Below are 25,993 nucleotides of genomic sequence, written 5' to 3' on the forward strand. Positions count from 1 at the left end.
TTTAAAAATTAGACAGGATATTCACAGCTGTGGTGATCCTCAAACATGGATTTTTGGCTAACAAACTGCTCTCTACATAAACTGCATTTCTAAAAGGGTTGAAAATACACATTGCTTCTTTTAGAGGGCCATTTCAGGTATACAAATGAAAAACATGTAAAATAATACTCCAGAGATACCACTGTGAACAAGCAGCAGATAAACACAGTATTAGTTCTCTTAATCCTGTCTACCCTTTACTGTAAGTGGTGGGAAATGGAACAAGAGATGTCTCTTTTTATCTAAAGTACTTGGATAACAAATAAAAACTTTTAGTTTATCTGTCATAGACCAAGTAGAACAGAAACCACATTCATGCTTATTACTCAAATTCAAGCAGTAGATGCTAAATATTTTTTGCCTCCAAACTTTGTATTTTCCTCTTTAATGCAATACTATGAAAAATAAAAAGATACGGTACATATCTTCAGAAAAGCAGAAGTTATTAGATCTCAGTAGACACAAATCCCATTGCAACATCCTACCTTGTGTATAATAATTTTAATGGGAGTTTGATAGAAAGTAATATTTCACAGCCTTATTTTATACATTAACTGCCTCATCAGCTGTAAACTCACTCATATTCCTTGCACCCACCCAACGTATGATACCAAGAAGTTTTTTCACATTTCCTATATGCATGTTATTGTCCTGATTTCCCCTATTCTGGAGCCAGCAATTCAGATTGTCCTGGTCCTGTCCTGTAGTTCAAAGCACTGCACAACATCCTATTAAGAAATTTTTGCAATATTTGGAAATAAGCTTCTGTATAGAGGTGTGTTCATTCACATGCTTACTTAAGCAAACCTCCCTTAGTAAGCAGGGACATGCCACTAGGCTCAGATGGAAACCTCTGGAAAGAAACAGTTCACCGCTTCCCAGGTGTTAGAGAACTTTGGATCAACAGAGCAAGACTCACAAAGAAAAATGCAAGAGAAAAAACTTTGCCTGGGGCAGGCATGAGGGATGAAGAGAGTGGAGGGGATAGGGAGGATGAGAGACCATTATTTCTGCTCACAGTGAAAATATGCTTGTCTCCAGATATAAAGATTTGGTAGTTGTTTCTTTGCAATGGAAAAAAAGAGGAGGAAAAAAACCCTCAGAAAGCTCCCCCTATTACATTTACCAACTGAAACTGAGGATTAGAAAAGCAGAGTCATATTCATATTATATAGAAAAGGAAGGAACTATATAAGTAATGCAATTTAAATGAGTCTTAGCTATGCTGAGCAAAAAGTATATCAATGCACACACACACACAACAAAAGAATAAAGAATATTATCTTTCCTGCTTATACTTTCCTACCTATAATGCTAAAAGAAAAGAGAAAGGATTGAAGGTTTAAGCTAATCTTACTGCTTCACTAGTAGCTCCTCAAGGTGAGGTCAACAGAGATGCTTATATACCTAAACTTGTTTTAGCTAGACATAAGAATGAAGTGCCAGAACAAATTATTTTCAATTTAAGGAAAATTCAAACTGGATAAACTACTCAAACATGCAACACTTGTGATACACAAATGCATATGGTGTGGCAATATCTTGTTCATCAAGTTCACAGATTAATAACACATATAATGAGGACTGCACAAAATATAACAAATTAGGTTGTTTAAGCTCTTCCAAAACACACTACATGCAAGAAATTTTGTAAATCCAGATTACAAAGGAAAAGAAGCTTGCACTTTTCTAACTAAATTCATAACCATGGATGCAGATCCATGTTAGCAATGCTAAATGGCTTCTGCTTTAATGATCCATTTGAAATGAAATGGTTGCCTGCAATTAGACATCTGCAGTGCAAGGACAGCAAGCCAGCTATATAGTCTGGCTGCCAGAATTACAGTTGCATTCCTCAGCAGGACAATGAGGAGAATGGATAATTGTAATTATAACATATAGATCTCTTAGTGTTCTGTGGCTGAAAGAGTGTGAACAACAAGGGCTCTTAATACATTTAATTGCTGGCTGCTAATAAAGGGTTGTCAAAAAAGAGAACCATTTTTGAAGTGCATTCCAACTCCATTAAACACCACAAACCAAGGTCACTAACTACCTACCTGAGGACTTATCTCCAAGGAAATTGTCTCTCAGACCCTGCTAATATCTAGGGATGCAGGCTTGGCATCCAGGAAGTTGTTATTTGCACTCACTTTGTAAAATCTCTTTGAAAGCTTTTTGTACTAGAACTTGAACAAAGATCCTAAATATCTTTCAGGTGTTTGTATTGCTGTCTCTTTCCGTACACACTTAATATATCTGAGTATTTCATACATCAAAATATTTCAATTCCATCACAGGGAATAAAAGAAAAAAGGAGTTAAACTTTATCTATTCAAACACACTGCAGAAATCAGCTATATTCTCAGAATGTTATTTTCACCTGGCCATATCATAACGGAAACAAAATAGTATTTAATCACTTTCAGATTTTATCTTGTATTCAGTGGTGTTCACCTTTCCAATTCACAGTGAGGATTCAAGAATTCAAGAATAATCTTATTATTTCTTCTGTGTTTGCTGCATCTTCTAAACACATACGAGAAATTCAAAGTCCTTGTACTAAATTGCTCATTCTTCTGTAACAAGCAGCCACCTCAGCTGTTCTCTGTGGAATCTCATTGACTTTTTTTTACATATAATACACAAATGGTAGTGACAAAATAAATTAGAGCATCATGAAGAAATAAGAAATTTTCTTAAGCTTATGCACAAGCTATCATTTGAAAGTTATTAGGTAAGATTTCTCTAATGCAAGTGTTTTTCTCTATTTTTATTTTCATCAGTTCCTAGGCAAACTTAAAATTGAGATTTTATACTTCTTGAACTGAATAAACTCAATTACCTCGACATACCACTCGACTAATATTTTGGCTCCTCTTTAATACTTTTTTCAAAGTGAGCCAAGGAACTTGCTGAATTTCTAAAATTCTAGAACCAATAGGAAAAGTTAGTTATTCTAATACTCAGTACTTTTATACTCAATTTTAGGCACCAAGACCTCTAAATGGAATCCACATGCCTTATGCAATTCTGTGTGCAATGCACAGAAACAGATATATTTCAGAACATGATTCATTATCCAGCACACCAGTACAGTTAGTCAGTATCAACTGCTCAGAACAAAAAGAAATTCTACCTTTTTTTCAGACTTAAGTATCTGAGGAAGTGTGGAACCTCCAGAAGACAGGCATCTAAAGCCTGGAAATCTCTCCTCTTCACGTGGCCTCAGCCACCCATTTGATGATTTTGCCTCCATTTAAACAGCTTATAGAGAAAACCCATGTCCTCCTTTTACTGGGAGATGGTAAGCCTAGGGATATAAAGTGCAGTAACTAAAAATTACTACACATCTAGGTGTGGATGAAAAAATTGAGATATTAGACTTAAGCTTCCTAAAAATATAAGATCAAAGTTCAGATTCCAAGTGCTACATAAGAACAGCTGAGACACAGTCATTCTACTCTTCTCAGAAAATAATTGTGTTCAGTGTGGACAGACACCAATAAAAGCTAAAGCTTCATAAGAGAAAAAGTATTTATAGTTAGAAGATTCTAGAAAGAAATATTAATATTTTCCACATCGTGCATTTTCACCTTTTTCTTTCTTCATTGAGGAAAGAAAGTATGAGGAAGACATCTACAGTTTTGCAGGTCAAAAGCTATTTGAGCTTAAATATGCCAAACGGAAAACACCATGCTGGGCATAAAACATTAAAAATAGTGAATATTTGTGGAATTATATATTGTCCTTAAACACACTATTCAAAAATGCCATAATAATTTCAGTATATTGAATATTTACTACCTACAGTGCTCTAACAAATTTTCATCAGTTAAAAATCTCTTCTCTTCATTTGAAGGTGCAGCAATTATCATCATAAACTGCCTGTGACTCTCCTGCTGTCTACAAAAGCAATTATGGATGTTTACACCCTATGCTGTTATACTTCATCCCTTATTCACATGCTCATATGAACTGTATGTTTATTATCAAAACACAGCTCCAAGCAATTAATGAGAACATGATGCAGGCAGTTCTCCTTAAATTATAAAAAGAAATAAAGGACCACATTCCAAAGCTATCCCTTTTCATTGACTCTCCTATACTGCTGAAATATCACTGATATACTGCTGCAAAGCAACAGTGTATTTCACAAAGTTGCTCTTCATTTCCTGTTAAAAGTGCAGAGAAGTCAAGCAGAAATATATTTAATGAGGTCTAGATGTTTTCTTTGGACATTGTTTTCATAAGGGGTTATGCAAGACTTATTTCTCAAATCTGCTCATGGAATAGAAGTGTTGTAATTAGTAAATTAGTTTTTTTCTTCTAATGGCTCAATGTCAAATAGTTACCTCTGAACAGAGCAGGATAAAAAGGACAATATTCTCAGAAATTAAAAGCTAAACAGACAGCGGGTGATTTCTTTTTTCTTTTCTTTTCTTTTTTTTTCCTCAGCAGTCACTAGTTCTAATCAAAAAGAGCCATAGGAGAAAAAAATTAAAATTCCAATATCTAGCTGCAATTTTGTCTGTAAAATGCTTCCTACTGTCCTAACATAAATTAAATATATTTTTCTTACATTGGATGGAAAAACAGTACTTAAAAAGTTTTAATTTTTCTACATTGTTTTTTAATGAAGTTGTTAGAAGAAGAGCCCCAGCAAAACCTGACATTTTCAACTCTAATTCTGTCAAACACACATGGTTTAATACTACTCAATGGTGCTCAAATTATTGGATAAATTTTCCAGATTTGATGCTAGCTGAAGTTTTTATATTTCAATTTTTAGATGCACAATAATACTTTTTACAGTTCTCTGAACACTATTTAGCATTTAAAATGTATTTACGCTTGTACCAGACAGCTATCTTAAAATGCAGTGAAAATCAGAACTCTCATCAAACAGAAGGATTTTAGTATCCTTTGCTGAATCAAGGCAGACAGTGTTTAAGACAAGATCCAAAGATACTCTACAGGAATGCATGCAATTAAACTTTTATCCTTTCGTAAAGGATACTGCCAGGTGCATAGCCTCAGCTATTTATTTAATTTTTCAGAGCTGTTATCTATGAACAAAACCTACCAGTCTAATAAAAAAATCCCTGATTCTATGACTCTGTTAGACATCCACTTCTTATTTAGAAATATTAATAGTTTTGAATTAACAGCTTTGTGCACTGTCTTCCAGGGGAGTTGTGTCTAGGGGGGATAGCTGACTTATATTAGTAATTTCTAGTTTATGATGAACTAAAGAAATGAAAATTCCACATATAAGTAGTACATACTTTACACTAATATATCTGTACTGATATAGAAAGAACCACCTTTTTCTTCATCTCATTTTCCATCTTTGACATGTAAAAATTATTTAAATAATATATTATTTACCTGTATGGAAAAAATAATTTTTAAAACAATGTTCTGAAAGCTCATAAATTAAGTAGTCACCAGTTTTGCAGCCTATAGCAAAAGAGAAAGACAATGACAGAGAGTTTTATGTCTATAAAGAAAAGATCATTTAAAATTCAAGTGTTGTTGATACCAGCAGATTTATTCCTAAACAACCTGGACCTTATACACAGCCATAAGCCTCATTCTACTATATAGTAACCAGAGGTATTACAAACTCATTTCAGAAATAACTCTTAAAAACAAGAACATGCAGTTCTAGTTTTATCGGGTCTCTATATTTTATTATCACACTCCAGAAATCCACCATTCTAAGTTTGCTCAAACTATTATGTGAAATACCAATTTTGATTTTTAAAAGTATTTTCCTCAGAAATATAGTGTAAAAACTGAAAATATACATACAACTTATTCCTAGAAAAATTGACCCAAATTCTAATACATATAAATGAATTCATACGAATAAATAATCATTGGGTTTCAAATTTTTGTTCAAGCATGTTTTAAGTCTTAAAATGTGTATGCTTCAAATTGCTATTATTTTATCAATTTGCCAACCTTTGTTCCTCTCCTCTCTGGTTTCAGCCATTGCCAGGTTCTTTAGGACAAATTAATGGCTTAGTGATCACGTTTGTGAGGCTATACATACAGGCTGTTCCTCTCTGAACAGAAAAAGTCTTGTTAAGCAAGGTTTTTTTTCAAATCATGGTATGCCAGAAAGCAGTCCAGTCCTGTCCAAAGACAGTTCATGGAAACTCCAGTTTCAGATATATTTTTTGAGATTGCACCTATAGATCATGTGTGTATAGTCATGTTTGTATCACCTTTCTTCTGCTCTGTGATACAATTATACATTCATCAATCACATATTGAAGGGGGTTACAAGTTCACAGCAAGTAATGGAGCTGAATGGTATATGTTATGAATACCAAATAAAACAGTTTCATAATCAATGGAGATTAAACAGCTAGTCAAATAAATCAAGTAGAAAACCATACTAATTAATTTTTGCATGTTTGGATTCTGGGGGACTTGGGTGTATGGTATTTTCATTAACAAAAAAACCTCAAATTTTAAATTGAAGCATGGCCCTTCTGACCATTAACTGCTATATGAAGTATCACCAATTAAGCAGTAAAGAGTAACAGAAGGTATGGAGCTTATTATTGCATTCAGAAATGCTATTTATTTAACTTTATTGCTAAATGTTCTGAAATTGTAAATACATGTCTAGTGGCTAATAGCCTGTAAGAAAGAAATTATACCTCAATATTTGTATCGTAGACAAACAATTACAGCACCATTACTATCACAGCAAATTTGCCAAGGATTGAAAGGTATGTATGATAACTACAGATATAATCTCTGAATGGGTATTAGGATCATTTGCAAGACTGCAAGTGAACATATAAAGCAGTATTAAATCTAAACATCTGGCTGCCATTAGGAAATACAAAATACTATAAAAAAAGGATATTTTAGAATCAGAAGAGAACGCTAGAATGGATTATTTTACATGAAGAAATACTGAAAAAATTAGCACAAGTGCTTATCTGAGCCACTGATAATACCCATATATTCTTCTAAGCCTTTATTTTTCTTAGTTCTTGTTATTTTTCACAGGTTTGGATTTTTGTTTTGCTTTTTTTTTTTTTTTTTTTTTTGTCTGCATTTTTTTGGGGGGGGAGGGAAGACTAAACATTTAGCATCTAAATAATCTTTATCTGCACTTCTGCCCCATTTCTCTCTTTTAACATTGCAGTAGCAATCACTACTGATAACAGTAAATTAATTTTCAACGGATTTATGCATAACATAAAAAATATCTGGTATAATTTTTCAAAAATGCAAAGAAAGAACAAAAAGAAGAAAATATGGATGAATTATTTTAGCCAGCTCTTACATGATCAGCCACGAGTAGTTTGGTTGGGCAGAGAAGAAGCAACAGAAGTGGAGGTGAATGTGATAGAAAAAGGAGCTCCACATTTCTCCAGATATGATACTAGGATAGAGTTTCTGCAAATATGAAATTATTGCAACAATGGAATGAAAATAAAACGAAGATAACAACCAAAAACAAACATCCACAACTTCCATACCAACTCATAATGGTCAAAGCAGAATACAAGAAATACAGTATTTTTTGGTTATTTTTGGAATTCAGAAGCACTTATACATTTTTGAAGAAGCAGGATGGTTCATCAAATCTAAAACTTCCTGTAGAGCAAAGTTCAGTTAATGAAAAATGCAAGCTGTGAATATATATCTAGTGACAAATTTGCACACTAGTTAATGCATTTACTACTAGAAGTAATTATGTAAGCTTAATATGATCATAAAAGAGAATTTGTTTCCAGTATAATAAACATTTATTAATTACATACTGCTATGTAATTTTTGGTGTCAGTATGGATATGGTTGGGAGAAACCTTTTCTGTTGGTATTTTTATTAGAGAAAGCATCTTCTTCCCCAAAATTATTCAAATACTTCCATATGATTTTCAAAGTACTTTAAATACTGAATGCTCTTATTTTATCTAAAATAACCCCAGTGAGAAGAAAAAAAATCCTCAGTGAGTATGTATTCTAATGCTTTGTTTAAAAAACTTCTCACACTTCTTTGAAGTAAATGTTCAGGGCTTTATTCCTATCATTATTAATGCCTAGGTATGGATTTCCTGTGAGAATTTTTGTTCAGTCAGATGAAAGGGAGTCACTGAGGCATTAGGAACTTACTTCAATGACTGATGATCCCGGTGAAAACTCACATCATCTCTGGTGATCTATTAACATCCATAGGGATATTTAGTGACTTATTCAAAGCAATAACACTAAGGGAACAACTCACTATATAGATAATGCCTACCACAGAACTCTGTCACTGCTAGCTGTCAATCCACCAGTAGAGAGCATAAACTTAACTCTCAGTCTGTTTTATTTCTTTATTGTCTTTTTTATCACATGAGAAACATCTGCCCTTTTTAACAATTCCCTCATGTTTGCAGAAAACAGGAAACAGAAGAATAGGCAAAGCAATTATTAGTAATGTGTTTAAATCCAAAAACACGGGCAAATTTAACTGTCCAAGGAAAAATATTATACAGTGCTGCATCAGAGCGTTTTTATCTTTAATTCCTTTGCTTCAGTATCTAAAACTAAATTCATGAAAGTCAGTGTTTAGAACTTAAATCTACCAATATTCTAGTCATTTTCTAAAATAACTGTGTAGAAAAGAGAGCATCTCAGTTTCATGAGCATCATCTTATTAAAAAAATCAATAAATAACAATAGTGCCTAAGAGAAATTAAATAAGTAATCCTCCCCCAAAAAATAAGATACATTTTTCAAATAAGTAGATCAAAAAGCATATGCAATTAATTATTTCTTTATTTGGGGGTCTTTCATAAGTTTAATCAAGCTACTGATTAAAAAAAAATATATATTCTTTGAATTTTAGAATCAGTAAATGGATCCAGAATGCAGAAACTAAATACCACCAATGGGTATTAAACTGATACCCATTAGATTTTCATGAATGATTGTTGATTTATGGCCATTTAAGTACAAAATTTTTTACTTCTCTGTAGATTTTATATAATTATTAGTTAGACATTTAAATAGTTTATGTACCAATCAAGTGCTCCCAAATTATCCAGTTTCTCCAAAGTAAACCCACTAGACTTCAAAACAATCAAAAGCTAAGACTGCAGTCATAAAGCCAGCAGTAATGTAACTGAAGATCTAACTCTAGCAAGAGGTCTATCACTTACTGAACACAATTTTTGTGAAAACAGTTCACCTCTAGTACCCTTAGTGTTACAAGAAATCATTGAATCAATACTGTCAAAAAGCCAGATACTACTAGTTCACCACTGATGATCCTGCTCAAAAACCTAGTCCAAGTAATCAAGTTGCAATTTTTAAAGTAGGGATAGCTAAAAACTAGCATTAAATGTTACAGTAAGAAACATATTTGAGACTACAGCGTAGGAGAAAAACAGAGGTATTAAAGGAGGTAATTATTTTAGTAGTTTTAGGAGCCCGAGGTAGAGAATTACCCCAAATGGAGAACTGTATATCAAAAGGAAAATATGCAGTCTATACTTTCTCTAATTCTACTATACACTCCTATGTTCTGCAGTAATTTAATCTAGTGAAAAAATCATAGTCAAAAAAAGGAGCTGCACAATTGCATTTGCTGTTATTGGACCAGTTAACAGTTTTGCAAATACCAAAAGGAAATATATCTGATACACCCAGGTACCAGAATTGATACTGCGTGGATCACATTTCTAAAAGTACTTTGTGCTTTACAATATTTTCCACTGAAATGTTTACAGAGGACACGCTATATACCTATATAACATTATTGGATTAGAGTTCAGAATTAAGACATTTTTTATGATAAGTGTGATGAGACACTGAAACAGGTTTCCCAGGGAAGTCATGGATAGTTCATCACTGGAAATGTTGAAGACCAGGTTGAATGGTGCTTTGAGCAACCTGGTCTTGTTAATGTCCCTGCCATGTGGCTGGACTAGATGAGCTTTGAAGGTTCCTTCCAACAAAAATTATTTTATGATTCTATGATTCTATAAATGTATGTAAATCAAGGAAAATCATTCTGGTTTGACATTAAAATTTCAGATAGTTATTCATGGTAGATTCTATAAGGAAATCAGGACAGCAAGTTTAGCACAGTGTACGAAGGACAATATACTCCTGTCACTCTGGGCATTTCCTTTTCCACATTGTTAGATAAATGTCTTTCTGTCCTAGCATCTTTTTCTGAATGACAGAATTTACATGTTTTGCAGAACAGCAGTTCCTAGAAAAGTAGGCCTTCAGCTACTGTAGTTGAGAGAAAAACAGGAAAGCTACTTGTCAGAAATACCAGCAGAAGAGTGAGAACAGTTAGCAATACAAAGAAAAATGCCTTAATCAGATTTTTTCTTTTCATTCTTGGAAATACCTGCTCACAGTACCCTGTAGACACAAATGATTTTCAGGAGGTGTCAGAAGCAGTGTTCATGCATTTATCCTTCTAAAAATTTAATAATTAGTCACATAAAAAATAAATTATGAAGACATTTATAAAAGAACAGAATAGTAAAGTTATCCGGGAAGTATTAAATGTTTGGACATGGAAATGGATACCAGAAGATATTTAAATTTATACTAAAGACAGGTCAGCGTTTATGGATGGCAAAACTGAAAGAAACAATTTAGTGTATTGCACAATTTTTATTCAGACACTGTACTGAAAATCCAACCAAAACCAGTAACTATACCTGAACAGAAAAACATAACAAATTTATTGGATTGAAACTTTTTCTAACAACAAAGAAGTTCCCAAGTCATACCAAAGCAGCTTGAACTTGATTACAAAATGAAAATAAAGACCATAGCCATCGTGGTAGAGGCAATGGCTCTAGGAGGAAAGTCAATGGACTATTAAATAGGAAATCATCTGGTTTTGGATTTTACTTCACTACTATTACATTCCTCCAGTGAGCCATTATTTGGTAGAGGGGGCCTTAATTTTCTGGCAGACAATTTCCATGCATTTAGCTTAGCTATTTATATCATAATGTGCTAAGACCCCCTCACAAGAAATTTTAACCGAAATGTATGCTTTCCCAGCATGGTACCTCCATTAGCACATCCAACTGCCTAGTGAACTCAAAAGACTTAATGTTGTTCTATTACTTGCTGTTGAAGGCCTCATTATCTAATCTTGGACTACTCAATGGCTCATACTCAGAAAAAAAAAAAAATTTCCCTAGTTTGTCTTCCCACAGGGCTGTATCCCACTGGAATAAGTCATAAACAAATACACATAACTAATATTCTCTTACTAGTTAGAAAACTCTAGGTCACATGAATTGTTGGACTAGTACTGAAGTTACATACTGTTTTCTTTTTTAAAACAACAACAACAACAACAAAAAAACCCAATCCTCAGATTCTTCCTGTTGTCTGGAAAATGAGGAGATGTACTGAAAAAAAACATTACAATGAATTGGCCCATGGAGATTTAGCTCACCAGCTTCTCTGGTGCAGCCTCTGGCTACTCTGAAAAGGTTATGGAACCTTTTAGCACTTTACACACTTAAGAACTTATCAAAGGAAAAGAACTGGAGCTTTGTCTACTTTCCTGACCTACAGAAATATTATATCTATTTTAAAGAGTTTAAAACTCCTTCCTCCCTCTCTCCATCTCTGTGAAGAACAAAATTGGGTCTCTGCAAAAGAAATTTAGGCTGGTTGGGATAGATAAGGAGTGAGATTTTTCACTAAGTGCTATCAGGAAGAAAGTAGTGGCAAGTGATATAGTTTCTGATGTTATTAACTTTGCTACCCCAGTCCCGCTCAACAAGACGAATTGTTAAAAAGTTCCTAGGGGTGATAAAATCTGAAAGAATCCAAAACAACTAAAAAAAGAACACATTATTGGAAAAATTTAGACAGTACTGAAACTGACATTCTGGGACCAGCCTTGAAAGCAGTCTTGTGTTTTAGGGAAACACAAAACAAGCAATTTTGTTTACTTAAAACTTCTACTGTATTGTTAGTGCATTTTAATTTACTTTATCAAAATGTCAACACCTTGGTGCATACATAGTCTTTGATTCAAGATAGGGGAGCAAAGCATAGTCCATATTAAAGAATACATATCTCCTTAGAGCTACAGGCTTTAAGACATCATACAAAGTCAAAGAACAACAAAACAAAAATGGGAAAAGGGGGAAATCTGTATGTGTAAAACCCACACAGATCAGGAAGGGATAATTTCATCTAAGTTTGGGCCTCTAAAATTGGTCAGGCAATTTCCCTGGCTCTCTATAAACACCTCTTCAGTAATACAGTCTACATCACTTTTTTAGAACAAATTTTTGTATTCCTCCTCTACTGATTGCAAAGAAAATATAGGCAATTACTAGACATCCAAATTTTACACAGATTAAGTTAGGAGAGGTGAATTCTACACATACTGTTTAGGCATCTTCTTCATTTGAGGTATGTATGTACAGTTCACTCTGAAGCAGGCAAAGGATAATAAACTTGTTCTCTGGGCAGTTTATCTGCAAACAGAAACAAATGAAGCCTAAGACATGACCACCACCATGAAAAAGTATGTCTGAATATGCCAAGCCACTGCTGGATGATTTAGGAGACCCCTAGACGTCCCTGGAAACGTGGATTTGTGGTTTGCCACCAAGTTTTCTGCAAAGTTGCCTGTTCAACAACTGCATAAAAAGGAGACAGGCAGATAAATCACTCTGCCTATCACTGCACAGTGCAGACAAACTCAATACATGATTCTGTTTTAATGTAAAACAGTAAACAGGCCAACCTCTAAATGGAACACAAAATTAGTAGCTTTCTTGTTTCTTTTAATGGTGTGCTTATAATTTTAAATATTGTACCCTTTTAAATTCTGAGCACTTTTAAAGTTTGTTTGGGATGTAATTATGACTCTGTGGCTGGAAACTTAGTCTTACAAACATCACCAACATGTCTTATAAACACCTAACAAAAGCATAACTTAGTATCTTCCAGGAAATACGCAACTATCGCTCTATCATTTTTTTTACTGAATGAATTAACCAAGTGTTTTGATATCAAGAAAAACTGAATATCATGATACATACACTCTAACACATCTATGGCAGTTGTAACAGCTTAAAGAATTCTATTTGAGACAACACTATATTTAATAGAAGTTTTGTTATACTCTGAAAAATTCACATGCCTGTTAGGATTAAAATACAAGAAAAACAGGAAGTTATGCAAAAGCCTCTACCAAAACAGAAAAGTAACTTATAGAAGAAAAGGAAGAACTGGTACTCTGCAATACAAGTTATATATAGTTATATGATGTCTGTGTGATTAAGCTACAATCTCCTGAATAGAATACAGCTTTCAACTTTATGGCTCTAACTGCTGTTGCTTTTGCAGAGGTTCCCTCAGATCAAACAGTGCTCTACAGAGCTACTAGAGTTAAATCTCTAAGAGGTCAGCCACGAGTAGTTTTTGTGTATAATCTAAAGATCATAAAATAATTCAAGTTGAAGAGACCTCAGGACTTCTCTAGTCTATCCTCTTGCTCAAAGAAATGTCACTTCTGAGGTCAGAGGACATGGCTCAGAACTCTATTGAGTCCTGAAAACTACAAAGATGGTGACTACAGAACCTCTCTGAGCAATCTGTTCCCCTGCTTTACATTCCTTATTGTAAAAAAGCTTCTCCTTATAATCAGTCCAAACCTATCTTCTCATGATTTTGCTCTTATCATAACAGTACATACTGCTGTGAATAACTTGTCTCTGTCCTCTTGATGACTTCCTTGAAGATGCTGGGGGCTCCTATTAGGTCTTCATGAGGCCATCTGCTCTGCCTGGCTTCCTCAGCCTCCCCTCATGGTGCAAATCTTCCAGTCACTCAGCCTTGACAATCTCAGTGGCATTCCACTGAGTATGCTCCAGTTTATCAAGGTCTTTTTTACACAAAGAAGTTACTGTACATGTTCTGTTCAGGCTTCCAAATAAAAAAATTTGAAATGCTTCAATCTTCTGTTTTAGTCCTGAAGCATTTTTTTCAATACTCTATTATATCTGGGATAGTAACTGCATTCTTTCTTGGTTTTATGTACTACTATACTTCCAACCATGTAAGTCAAATAAAAAGCTTAGAGAAGGAAAGAGAGGGGGAGGTACCACAGACATAAAAACCACTTCAAGAATCCCATTTTAAGGGACTAAGTCACATGAAGGACACCTAGCTGTCTACATTATTCTATAATGTGCAATGGGTTGTTTTCTGTGTTGCTTCTATCACACGCACATAAAAATTTAAAAGTGCCTGCAGTAAAAGAAGAAACAAAAATACAAAACTCAAAAGAACACAGTAACTTTTACAAAGCCTAATGAAAACTTTTTCAACATTTTCCATGCTTGAATTTCAGTCACCTACCTATAACAATATAAACTGCTTCAAAAATTAGATACTGCTTTACAAAATTATCAAAACTTTTGGAATACAAAGAAAAAAATATTTTGGCAGTTCTGGAAAGTCAAATACTTCTCTGCAAAAGAAATTTAAAGTATTCTCGGGGAATATCTCACTCTTTAAGAGCAAATTGTTAGTAAATTTTGTGCTAGATCTGGTTGCCTTTCTGCTGCTCAGAAATATTCCCAGAATAGCCCTTCAATATTTTTCTGTAACAACTATGATCTCTAGGGTCCAGGTAGTATTCTCTCCTAATAAGTTCTTTACCTCCCACTATTCTACTGGTGGAATTTTTCTGGACACACTGAAGAGGGTTCAAAGGAGCAACACAAAGATGATCAAAGGGCTGAAAATTCTGTCCTCTGAGGAAAGATTGGAAGAGCTAAGTCTTCTCCTTTGGGAAGAGAAAGTTCAGGGGGGATCTCATTACAGTATTTCCATACTTGAAGAGAAGCTACAAAGAGGATGGTGGCTCTCTCTTTGGAAGGAGGACAAAAGACAATGTGTACAAGGCACACTGGAAAAAGTTCATCTTGATAAAGATTTTTTTTTTCTCTACAGTAAGAACAAGCAGTGGAACAATATCCCCAAGGGCATAGGGGAGTTCTCCCCACTGGAGGTTTCCAAAACAGTTAGACTGGGTGTAAGATAACCTCACCTTGGCTCCCTTTCCCACAAAACCTTGGACAAGATGATTCTATGAAATAGGTGTGCCATTTTTCTCCAAGGGGTTCAGGACAGTGCAGGCAGGAAAGTCTGTAGGCATTACCTTCTAAATTATTCCAGCAACCTCATGAAATAACTGACCAGCAGTCCCACAGCTAGTGTTCCTACTAGCTCTGTGTTCCCTGGCTTCAATTCTAGACATGCAGTACTGCAAAACTACCTGCTCAGGAAGACCTCCTACTTCCAGCATTTATGTTAACATCAATTACATCCTGTGAAGCACCCTAGGGACTATGACTGAAATGATGAGCACTGTAATAAAATATGACTTCTTTTTTTCTGTTTGAAGATAAATAATAAAAGAAGTTACTTTTAAGTAATCTTGCAGACAAAAATATTCATTCAGATACAGTTATTTTAATTTGAATTCTAACAAGAGCCTTCTTGAAACTTTGGAATTAGATCAGAATAACTATCCTGTATTTAAAGCAAGCAGAAGGCTAAGAAATACAAAATAGTCTAAACTTTATATTGCTTCTTTAATGTAAACAACATTGAGAACAATCCTACCATCAAGCATATACAATCTGCTGATATTTTCTGAGCTGTCATTTTTCACTGAGAGACTGAAAAAAATTGCCTTCTGTGCTCAGAAATACCTCGAATTTCTCAGTTTTCACTCAAAATAGGAGAGTGAAGGAATGTAACAAAGTCACTTCCATAAAACCATTTTTTTACCAGTGACCTTTGACAACCCATTCAAACAAATTATATACTTCATGTTAAGTGCCAAAATAGTCCAGTGGACTTTAACATGACTACAGGCAAGTTTTGTGTGGCTTTTTCAGCAAGAAAGCACACTGAACATTTTGCTGAATCGAGACCTCAATCGACAGCTCTATAAACAGATGGACTGAATAATACATGCATTGCTACATATGTCAAAAACAAATAAAATTATATTTTGGTTTTATAAATAATATTGAGAGAAATTTCATGCACAGAATATCCTTTATAAAATAATACTTTCCTAGTACCATTTCACCACTAGGATGGAATAAATTATTCTATTGCATAAAAAAAGGAATTTTTTTGAAGTTTAATATTTCTTTCCAGGACATTACATAGTCCTTGCTATCTGAAATAGGCTACAGCCTATCTCTGCTATTAACAAAGAATATAATATCTCTGCTAATACATAAATACTCAGGTCTTGGGAAGTGGAAGTATGAAGAGTACAAAAACTATAATATCCAAGTTCTCTGCTTCATAGCATCATGATACATAACTCTGGTTATTGCATGCAGTATGTTATTTTTTTCACCTGTTTGCTATGATGACCAGGACAGCAGATGCCTCAGGTTCACTAAGAAAATACATAATAATTAAAACACATTAATTTTGCTCCTAGACCAAGAAAGTATTCATTGGTAGATTCAGACTGATGCTTGAATTTTCCTAGACAGTGTTTAATAGCTCTGTGCATGTGCTTGTGGCAAATGTATTCCCACAAGACTGTTTAAGGGAAAATACAGTCACTGCAACAATTCTAGTTGGAAACTTGATTAAGCAGCCTAAATGAAGGCACGTAACACTATTAGAATATTCAAGGATAGCCAAAAGTGGAGAGACATGACTTTGAACTTATAGGAAACACATGGCCTTCTGGAGAGGCAAGTGGAGGCCAGGCACAATATTCTGTGGCATCTGGAAAGCATTAAAATTGAGTCCATGATGTTCTGGACAGGAAATAGAGTGACTTCTTAGGAAAAATAATTTAAGTAATAACTACGTATCTGATCTGAATGAAGTCTAAATGTATTTTATGAGCCCATTTAAAATTAGAAGGAGTGTGCTTCAGCTTAAGGAGAGTAGCAACAAAAGATTTATAGGGACAAGTAACAACTTTTATTAGACAGACCTCTATACATCTGGAAATGGGAAAAAAAAAAAAAAATGGAAAAGCATTCCAGCATACACCCCTTCAGTCTTTAGCAGAGAGGAGGTATGCCCAAAAGTTTCTTTCTAGCTATGTCAACTGGTCTAGTAATTAGTGTTAATTAGTAACAGAGAGAAGTAACATATCCTTGTTTTTAATCGATCAGAAGTATAGAACGAATGAAGGCAGACAGAGCTTTCAAAACTATGCCCAAAGTAAACCACTTGAATATTCAGAGACAAATATTTTCATATGAGTTTCACTATGTTACTCCATTGCAGTGTTTGGGAAAATAAAATCAAGTCTTCAGTTCATGTGTATTACTATCTCTAAGCCCAGCATGCATGCAGACAGAGTACTCCATGCACTGATTTCCAGTGGTCCAGGATTTTACACAGAACATACTTTTAAACCTCACTGTTGACTTGAGTCCACACCAGTCCTAACAGACAATGTTGCTGTGAAGCTGATGAGCACAAAATTAGAGTTAAATCGATGGTCCTTTCTCTCCACACATCAAATTTACATTGCTACTTAACTTAGAATGGCTACACTGTCACCATTCCACTCCTATAACTGCAGCTATAACAAGTGCTGGAGTTGTTCATTTCTGCAAATAAGGATGCTGATTACCAGCTTTAATTGGTTATGCTGCTTCTAAAGACAAATAATGGCAAAGGAACAGAGTAAAAGTAATCTCGGTTTTGGTTCATTTTTCCTGAAAAGTTATAATAAATACATTGTAAAAATAAACTGCTAAATTTTCTAAGAACACTATCTTCTTTGATAGCTTATGGGATACTGTGCTACAGTTCTCAGACTTTAAATTTCATGCAGCCAGTGTGTAAGCAAGGTAAATTTCATACTGTACAAGGTAAAGGCAATTAAGTTCCTATTTAAAAAAAAAAAAACCAAAAAAAAACCAAAAAAAAACCAACCTATACTTCAGCTAGTTCACCAGTCTGCATAGGAGCTTTTGAAGGTTGCACAAGTTCTGCTATTTCACTTCTTGCTGTTATACTGAGTTATTACTGTGTTATTACTTTGTAAAGATGTAGCAGGAGAGTTCAAACATCAAAGTTTTCTTTAAAACCATGTTAATCTTTCTATATTTATAAATACATGCAGACATCCTCAAACCACATCTGGAAGAATTCCATGAAATTTTCCACAGGAGAGAAGCTGCAATTTCTGCTAAATGCTGTACAACACTGTACAACACATCTTTCCTCTGGGATAGGATAACAAGTTTCTGATAGATCCTGCCACCTAACATACCAAGAAAGACTACATGCCAGAGTCAAATATTTAATAATGCAATTAATTCTCAAAATAGCTGACATATCATTTCTAAAACATCTCACAGCATGAAATCCTGCATAGTCCCTAAACTCATGAAGCTAACTATGCCTGGGGGAGACTCCTAGCTTGTAATGCAGTAGTAAGTAATTGTTTAGTATTTTCTTTGAAGTACACATTTGCTGCCACAGTCTTTTACTAAACACATCTCATCAGCAAATCCAGAAAATTCCTTTTGCTAAAGGGATAATTATAAAACTGTCTACATAACAAGCTATACTCTTTGAAGCTCTAAGTCAGAATCTGAAGCTGTATTTCTGTAAGGAATATTTCTTTTTATTTTAATGGATCTTTCCACCCTCAGGAATCTTAGCAGCACCTTTTTCTCATCAAATATTTCTGTCCAATGACAAGGGCTGCTGGCAGATACTAAATTATTATTTAGCCAGCTACCTCAAATATAACTGTTATTTCCACAGTGCTAGGTAGAGATAAGAAATAGCAGTTCCACAAACACCCATTTACAGTTAACAGTACTAAATGAATAATTTGTAACACGTTATTCAACAAATTGGAAGTCTTCTATGAAATACTTTTATTGCTAAATTAAAGAGATTACCATTTCAAATTGAGAAAGTAAACAAACATAAATTATTTATTGCTTTTTTACTAATAAAGGAATACTCCGTGGTATCAGCAGGATGTAAAACAGCTGTAGATTTTGTAGCACTGCTAGATAAACACCTAAACTTCATTAAAGCACTCATTGAACAATCTTAAAAACACTATACTTGTAATAAATGCATTCTAAATGTATTTTACCCCCAAGTAACTGTAAAAGTATATTTGCCAAAAAAATAAACAAACATATAAAACAATCAAACAGAAAACCAAACCAAACAAACAAAAAAACCCAAACACTGAGATACTTTTATCTCAGTGCATGATTTGTACCCAGTGTAAGAAACTATCTATATCAGTTCGTACAGTCACTGACAATCCTGCCATCAAGGATTAAGAAAGTCAAACTCCAGAAGTGTGCTGAAGAAAACTCTGTATGACACTATAGTTTCTTTTGAGAGGAAAGCAAAATAGTGAATTTTGGAGAACACTACACAGGAAACTAAAAAATTAAGGTACAGAACAAAATTTAAAAAGTAACTGAATATACAAAATTCTAGTATTGCTTTTAGGGTATATACCCATTTTTTCATCTCCATGATTTGAGTCAAAAATTAAGAGATTAATTTTAGAACTATTTGGTTAAAATCTGGTGATCTTTGTGTCCTTTTTCTAGTTTTATATCCAAGGAAAATATACTTGTATCTATTCTCATCATCCAAGGAAGTCTAACCATCAGTTTTTAAATATTTCAAATATTTTTATTAATAAAATCTAATTTTGTTTATTTTTTTTGATCATATGAAAATCTAACACACAGAAATAAAATGTAAGCCCATCCTGGGTATGCAAAAAATTTCTACATCTTTTTCTTCAGTATCTAATACTACCCTACATTTTTAACTCAATAAGTTTTCACTTGCTTAGGTATCCTACATTTCATGGTGGAGAACACCTAAGCTTGAAAAGCACACTATATCCAGGAAAAAACAACAACAACAACAAAAAAAAACAAACAAACAAACAAAAAAAAAAACCAAAAAAAAAAAAAAAAAAAAAAAAAAAAAAAAAAAAAAAAACAACACCAAAAAAACCCACCAAAAAAGATAACTACAGATGACAAGAGAAAGTGCACAACTAAATAATACTGTGTTCTGATAGACAGTCTACAAAACATATTAGACCCAAACTATAGTTTTTCTGAGGAAACACTGACCTTAGCTATAGCATTCATCAAGTACCACAGTGCTTCCCAGCACCTGCCAAACACAGCTACTAAAGAGAGCATCAAAGAATAGAATTAATAGTCAGAGTAGAAAAAAGTACACTGTAAGATGAAAGCAGATAGCTAAATCAGATGATAGGTAAAGCAATTAGTAAGGAAAACTTTACATTAATGAAGCAGCAGAGCTTGTTAGGTCACCCTAATTATGCATAAATTCTGACTTGAGGCGCAGGAAACTGGAAGATTAATAGTTGTAGAGTAAAACAATTCTTAACTCATAATACTGTACTGGTGCTCTACTTTGCTTGCTTGCTGGTAGGCAATTACTTCCATTTGCATCACTTGTCTTGGGTTTTATTTCTCTCTCTTTTTACTTAGATTATAATTAATATCAATAATGACAACAATCACAACTAAAGTGTTCTTATCTCAATCCATGAGTTTGTGCCACGTTTTTTACCCTTCCAACTCTCTTGTATCATCACACAGGAATGGGGGTGAATGAGCAGCTTTGTGGTGTTTGTGTTTAGTTGTTGGTGGGGGTTAAGTCACAACAGTTACACAAATAAGACAACATTTATTAAAGAGTATAATGATTAAACATGGTCATATTCATTAAATGGTTAAAATTCCTTTTTCCACAGCCTAGAAACATAAAAAAAAACCCCCAACCTATTCTAACTTAAGTCAGTAGGATCCACACTTTGAAAATTGACCTTGAACCTTCCAAAGAGACAAGACAAAATTTTATACTGACTTTTTATCACATCAGGATACTAAAGGTCAGAGAAAAATCACATACTAATCAGAGAGTTATACAAGCCTGCAGAAAAAAAACTTAAGATTTAAGTCTTAGGACTCCATGAAGGAAATGTAATGTCAGAGTTCAGTTGATACTGCTAACTCTGTCATGATATTGATTTACATATGGTGGGTTGTCAGAGGAAGGAGGACATAAAAACACTGCTAAAGCTTATAGACTTTGTGAACCATGACTGCCTGGTTTTACACCATTGGATACCTGTTAGTCTTCACCTAGATCTCTCAATGCTCAGAAATATAAAAACCTCTTTTTTTGGTTTTTTTTTTTGGTTTTTTTTTTTTTTTTTTTTTTTGTTTTGCAAATTCTTGGGTTTCAGATGTTTTAAGATCTGATTATATGACATTTAGCTATGTGGTTCAAACTGAATGCACTCTCATTAAGCAAGCTTATTGCTAATATTTTTCTTTAAAAGTTGTATGGATCAACCAGTGAATTTAAAACAAACTCCCAGTTGAGTTCATGTCAGTTAGAATATTCCATAACAATAATAAATATCTGTGTAAAATCTTTAATTCCTGAGTGCCTTTCTGACTTTAAATACGTATGAACAACAATGAAATGAAAGTAAGTTTTACAAACTTAGTTTTATTAGTAAGTCAATAAAATTACTTGTTTCCACTTATTCTGAACACAGGAAGAACTTTGTGCAATGATGTCATGATATAACTTTCTTTTATACCTTTCAAAGACATTTCTTGTAGAACTGACACCCTGTGAATGTTTTTTCTTTATCTAAGGGCCAAATTGTAAAAGCTCTGTAAGCAATTTACACTCATCAGAATTATTAAGCCTTTAAATGTTTTTTAAATTATATCTGCATATTTCAGGTATCTAAAACTCAGGTAATTAAAGTTCATTTAGATGCTTCAACATAAACAATCTCCATTAAACTCTCATTACAATCCATATGAACACTTGGTTCCACCTAGTAACCAAGATTTACCAAGAGAGCTCTTAAGGGCCCAGAAAAAGAAGCCAGAGTGATTTTTCATGCACGTTTTGAGCAAAGTACTGGTTTAAAGTTATGGTCTCATACAGTCATATAATAGCAACAATAGCTCTCTGCCTCACACCAGAAGCTTTTCTGAGAATGGCGTTTCCTTCACAGCATCACAAAATATGAAAACATGCAATTAGTCCATAGAACTCCTTTACAATATTTATTATTCTACTATTTTTTTTATCATGTTGCTATCTTCTGATCAGTACATATTGCTTTGGGTCTATGCAAAGGTTTGAGATCAATTCTATCTTTGATTAATACATAAAATGTACAAATACAATGAGTGAAATGAACTGCCACAAATTTTAAATTGAAAAAGGTAAAAATCAAAGAATGAAAATATTAGAGCAAACAAGGAAGCATGAAACTATGACTTAATATAATAATATTATAATAAGTAATGACTATATGTAAACCAGATGCATATTTCATGCATTTCTAACATTTGGGGGGGTTCATTTGTTTATCTGGAATTATTTAGAGAAAAAAACAATGCAACTTTACAGTACTTTTAAAATGCAGCACAACAAAACTAGTAAATAAGTTAAATTTAAAAGGTTTCCAATTATCATGTTGAAAACACTATATAAAACAAATAAACAGAAGAAAAAAATATTCTTCTCTAAAAATGGTAAAATTTTTAGAAATGAAAAAAAGGAAATAATCTTTTAAAAATAGTGTCATTTAGTTCCTACTGTCTATAAATGTTTAAATCTTATCAGTAGAAAAAAAATATTCAAAATATTAACTATGTTACATGGCTAAGTTAACACAACTAACATGATCTAGGCAACTGACAGATAACTAGGGTACCAATCAGTAGAAAACAGAAGTTGTCCTTTTTGAAAAAAAAAAAAAATATTCTGTCAGGAATGATATTAGAAATCACTCTGGGCCAAAGTGGAGAATTAGATCTTTCAACAAGTTTTAAAGCTAAAAAGGCCCTAATCTAGGATGATTTTAAAAACAGATCCTCTCCTGAAACTATAATTCTAGACTTAAATGCAGGCACTGAGTAGAAAATCACTGAAAACCTAGTAATGAAACTTTATTTGCATTAATTTAATCGTAATATTCACGAGCAGAAGTGAAGCCAGGCAATAATGGCAATGGATGGGGAAAAACAACCAACCAGACCAACTGGCTATTTGAAGGCATACAAACTAGAAAAGATAGTGAGAAGGTGCTATTTATAGTATTCATAAAATATAAAAAACATCTGTAGAAGTGAAAGAGTACATATCATTAATGAATGAATTTTAAATGAGTAAGACAAAAAATAGAGGAAGAGACAATTGTGTTATAGCTTGATTTTTGTCAGGATTTTACATGATCCCATACAATATATTTATCAACAAAGTAGGGAAATATGGACTAGGTGAATTAGACATTTACAATGCAGAGTTATCATTTGGAAAAAATAAATGAAGTATGTGTAATTTAGAAGAAAGTTAATACAGCCATGTATTCAGGCTAAAGAACATTAACAGAAACACCACAGTTACCCTCTGACTCATTTATACAATACCATTTAATCTCGTACTGCTAAACACTTTTGGTTACAGAAATAGAAAGTTAAAACTTTCTTGTAGCTTCGTAAACATACACAAAGAAGGAACTAAACACCAATATTCATACCGTCATAAATCCATCCAGCAAACCTGAATCAGGCTTAGGAGGTGCTTGCAATCGCTCCATAGACCATTTTTCAATGATAGATGACACCTGGGTATTTTCTGTGTTTAGAATTCTGAATCCTGTCATATTAACACCACTATATCGATAGGGTTCCACATCCAAGGCAAACAGGTCCTGAAAAAAATTAGCATCATATAAATTCTTTAACACACTGCAAGTCCTTTTAAAAATTTTTATTTTAAATTATTAAACCATCTCCTAGATCAGCGCATTATTAAATATTATATTGAATATTATTATTAACTGCTATGGATACTCATATTTAAATTGGTACTTCTTTGGCTTACCAGAACAGACTTCAAATCATAAAATAAATAGAACAAGAGTTTCCATGCACTTGCATTCTCTATGAAACTTGAACGTGTTGATCTCTAGATGATAAACAGGGGAGGAAAAGGGAAATGTACATAGCTTCAAATTTAACCAAAACCATTTTTCACACCTATCAGACATCTTTCCAAACGTGGCCATATCTTTGATTAGGAATTTATCTTTGCAAGAGTAATCTTTGCTAATTAATGTATTTTCAATACATACGTAAGCATGTGTGCGTATACTTAGCCTCCCAACACACAGAGTCAAATATGAATTTACAAAAAGAATAAAATCAAATGTTAGATCTAGCAAGTAAACTCAGGATTCCCAATTCTTTGTCAGAATCCTTAAAAACAATGTAGAACCAGCACTCGACTTCAGGAAACCCATGTCTAAGATAATTTTGAACATGGGGGTAAAAAAAAAAAATTGGTGAAAAAAAAAGTCACAATAGTCAGGTGGCTTATCCTGAAGAAGTAGAGGCTCTGGAGAGATGCTATAGCAGCCTTCAAGCTCCTAGTCTGCAAGAAAGCTGGAGAAGGACTTTTTATGAGCACATCCACTTACAAGACAAGGGATAACTGTTTCAAATTGGAAGAGGGTAGATTTAGATTAAATATTAGGAAGAAAACGGTGGTGATATGCTGGACTATGTTGCCAAGGGAAGTTGTGGCTGCCTTCTGCTTGGAAGTCTTCAAGGCCAGGCTGGATGGAGCTTTGAGCAACCTGGTCTAGTGGGAGATGTTCCTGCTCATGCAGGGGGGTTGGAACTAGATGGTCTTTAAGATGCCTTCCAACCCAAACCATTCTATGGCTTTATGTTTCTATGATTCACTAGGCCTAGTTACATGCATTATAAACAATGAATCATTTTCGTTTTCTTTCTTTTTCCTTTTAAATAATTTTAAAGTGACATAATCAAGGTTATACATAAGACATTACTGTTCTATAACACAATTTTAGTTTTATTGAACATAGTAATTCTCTACATAGTTCATATTTAGTTGTTCATCTATTTTTAATTTGGTTTTTTGCTGGCAGCTCAATATATTATAAATGTCTAGGAAATGGTACTGTGAGGTGTGATACTTTTCTGAATTCATTTTGCTTACTGTCTAGAGCTGGAGAAGGTTCAATATTGTACTATGGAAAACCAGAATGATTCATCGTTCACATTACTAAGCCCACAAAAATATCAACCAAGTATCAATCACTACACATTTCTAATTATAGCTAGCAATTATGCTACCATTTTCTATATACAATGCCTAAGATATGCAGGTTTCAAAATATTTTAAATTATTCAATTACAAAAATTCATGTCTTCTTTCTAAAAACATAAAAATTTTTGTTGCAAAGGAGAGGTTTAACATAATACTCTTCCCTTTCAAAATTCTCTTAGTTTTTACTGTGAATGAAGTCAGAACCCCAGATGTAATTATTTAAGCCCAAACTATCATTCATGTTTACACTAGAATATAAAAAATGCACACACAATATTAGGCATATATTATAGAATCATCATGGTTGGAAAGGAACTTCAAGATCACCAAGTCCAACTTGAAATCCTACACCATCTTAACCACTAAATCATCTCCTCAAGTGCCGCATCTGCACACTTTTTGAATACCCTCAGAGACAGTGACTCCACCACCTCTCTGGACAACCTGTTCCAATGCTTCCCCACTTGGTAAAAAATTTTTTCCTAATATCTAATCTGAACCTCTCCTGGTGCAACTTGAACTCATTTCCCCTTGTCCTATCAGTAGTTACCAGGGAGAAGAGGCCAACACCTGCCTCACTACAACCTCCTTTCAGGTAGCTGTAGAGAGCAAAAGGTCTCCCCTCAACCTCCTCTTCTCCAGCCTCAACAGCCCCAGCTCCTTCAGCCTCTCCTCATAAGATCTGTTCTCCAGACTCCTAATCAGCCCGGCTGCCCTT

The 25,993-nt window shown here is 33.8% G+C and overlaps 1 protein-coding gene across 6 annotated transcripts in view; it reads right to left on the bottom strand.

The window, feature by feature from the left end:
• The window catches only part of GRIK2 (glutamate ionotropic receptor kainate type subunit 2), a 365,605-nt gene that overhangs the window by 187,525 nt on the left and 152,087 nt on the right, over positions 1 to 25,993 (bottom strand). For all 6 annotated transcript variants that reach the window (XM_071741263.1, XM_071741262.1, XM_071741261.1 and 3 more), the window contains one exon: positions 23,678 to 23,851. In XM_071741263.1, the coding sequence (XP_071597364.1) occupies positions 23,678 to 23,851 (174 nt within the window). The remainder of the gene's footprint in view (positions 1 to 23,677; positions 23,852 to 25,993) is intronic.

This window comes from Heliangelus exortis, chromosome 3 (genome assembly GCF_036169615.1).
Source record: "Heliangelus exortis chromosome 3, bHelExo1.hap1, whole genome shotgun sequence".
Taxonomy (NCBI): domain Eukaryota; kingdom Metazoa; phylum Chordata; class Aves; order Apodiformes; family Trochilidae; genus Heliangelus; species Heliangelus exortis.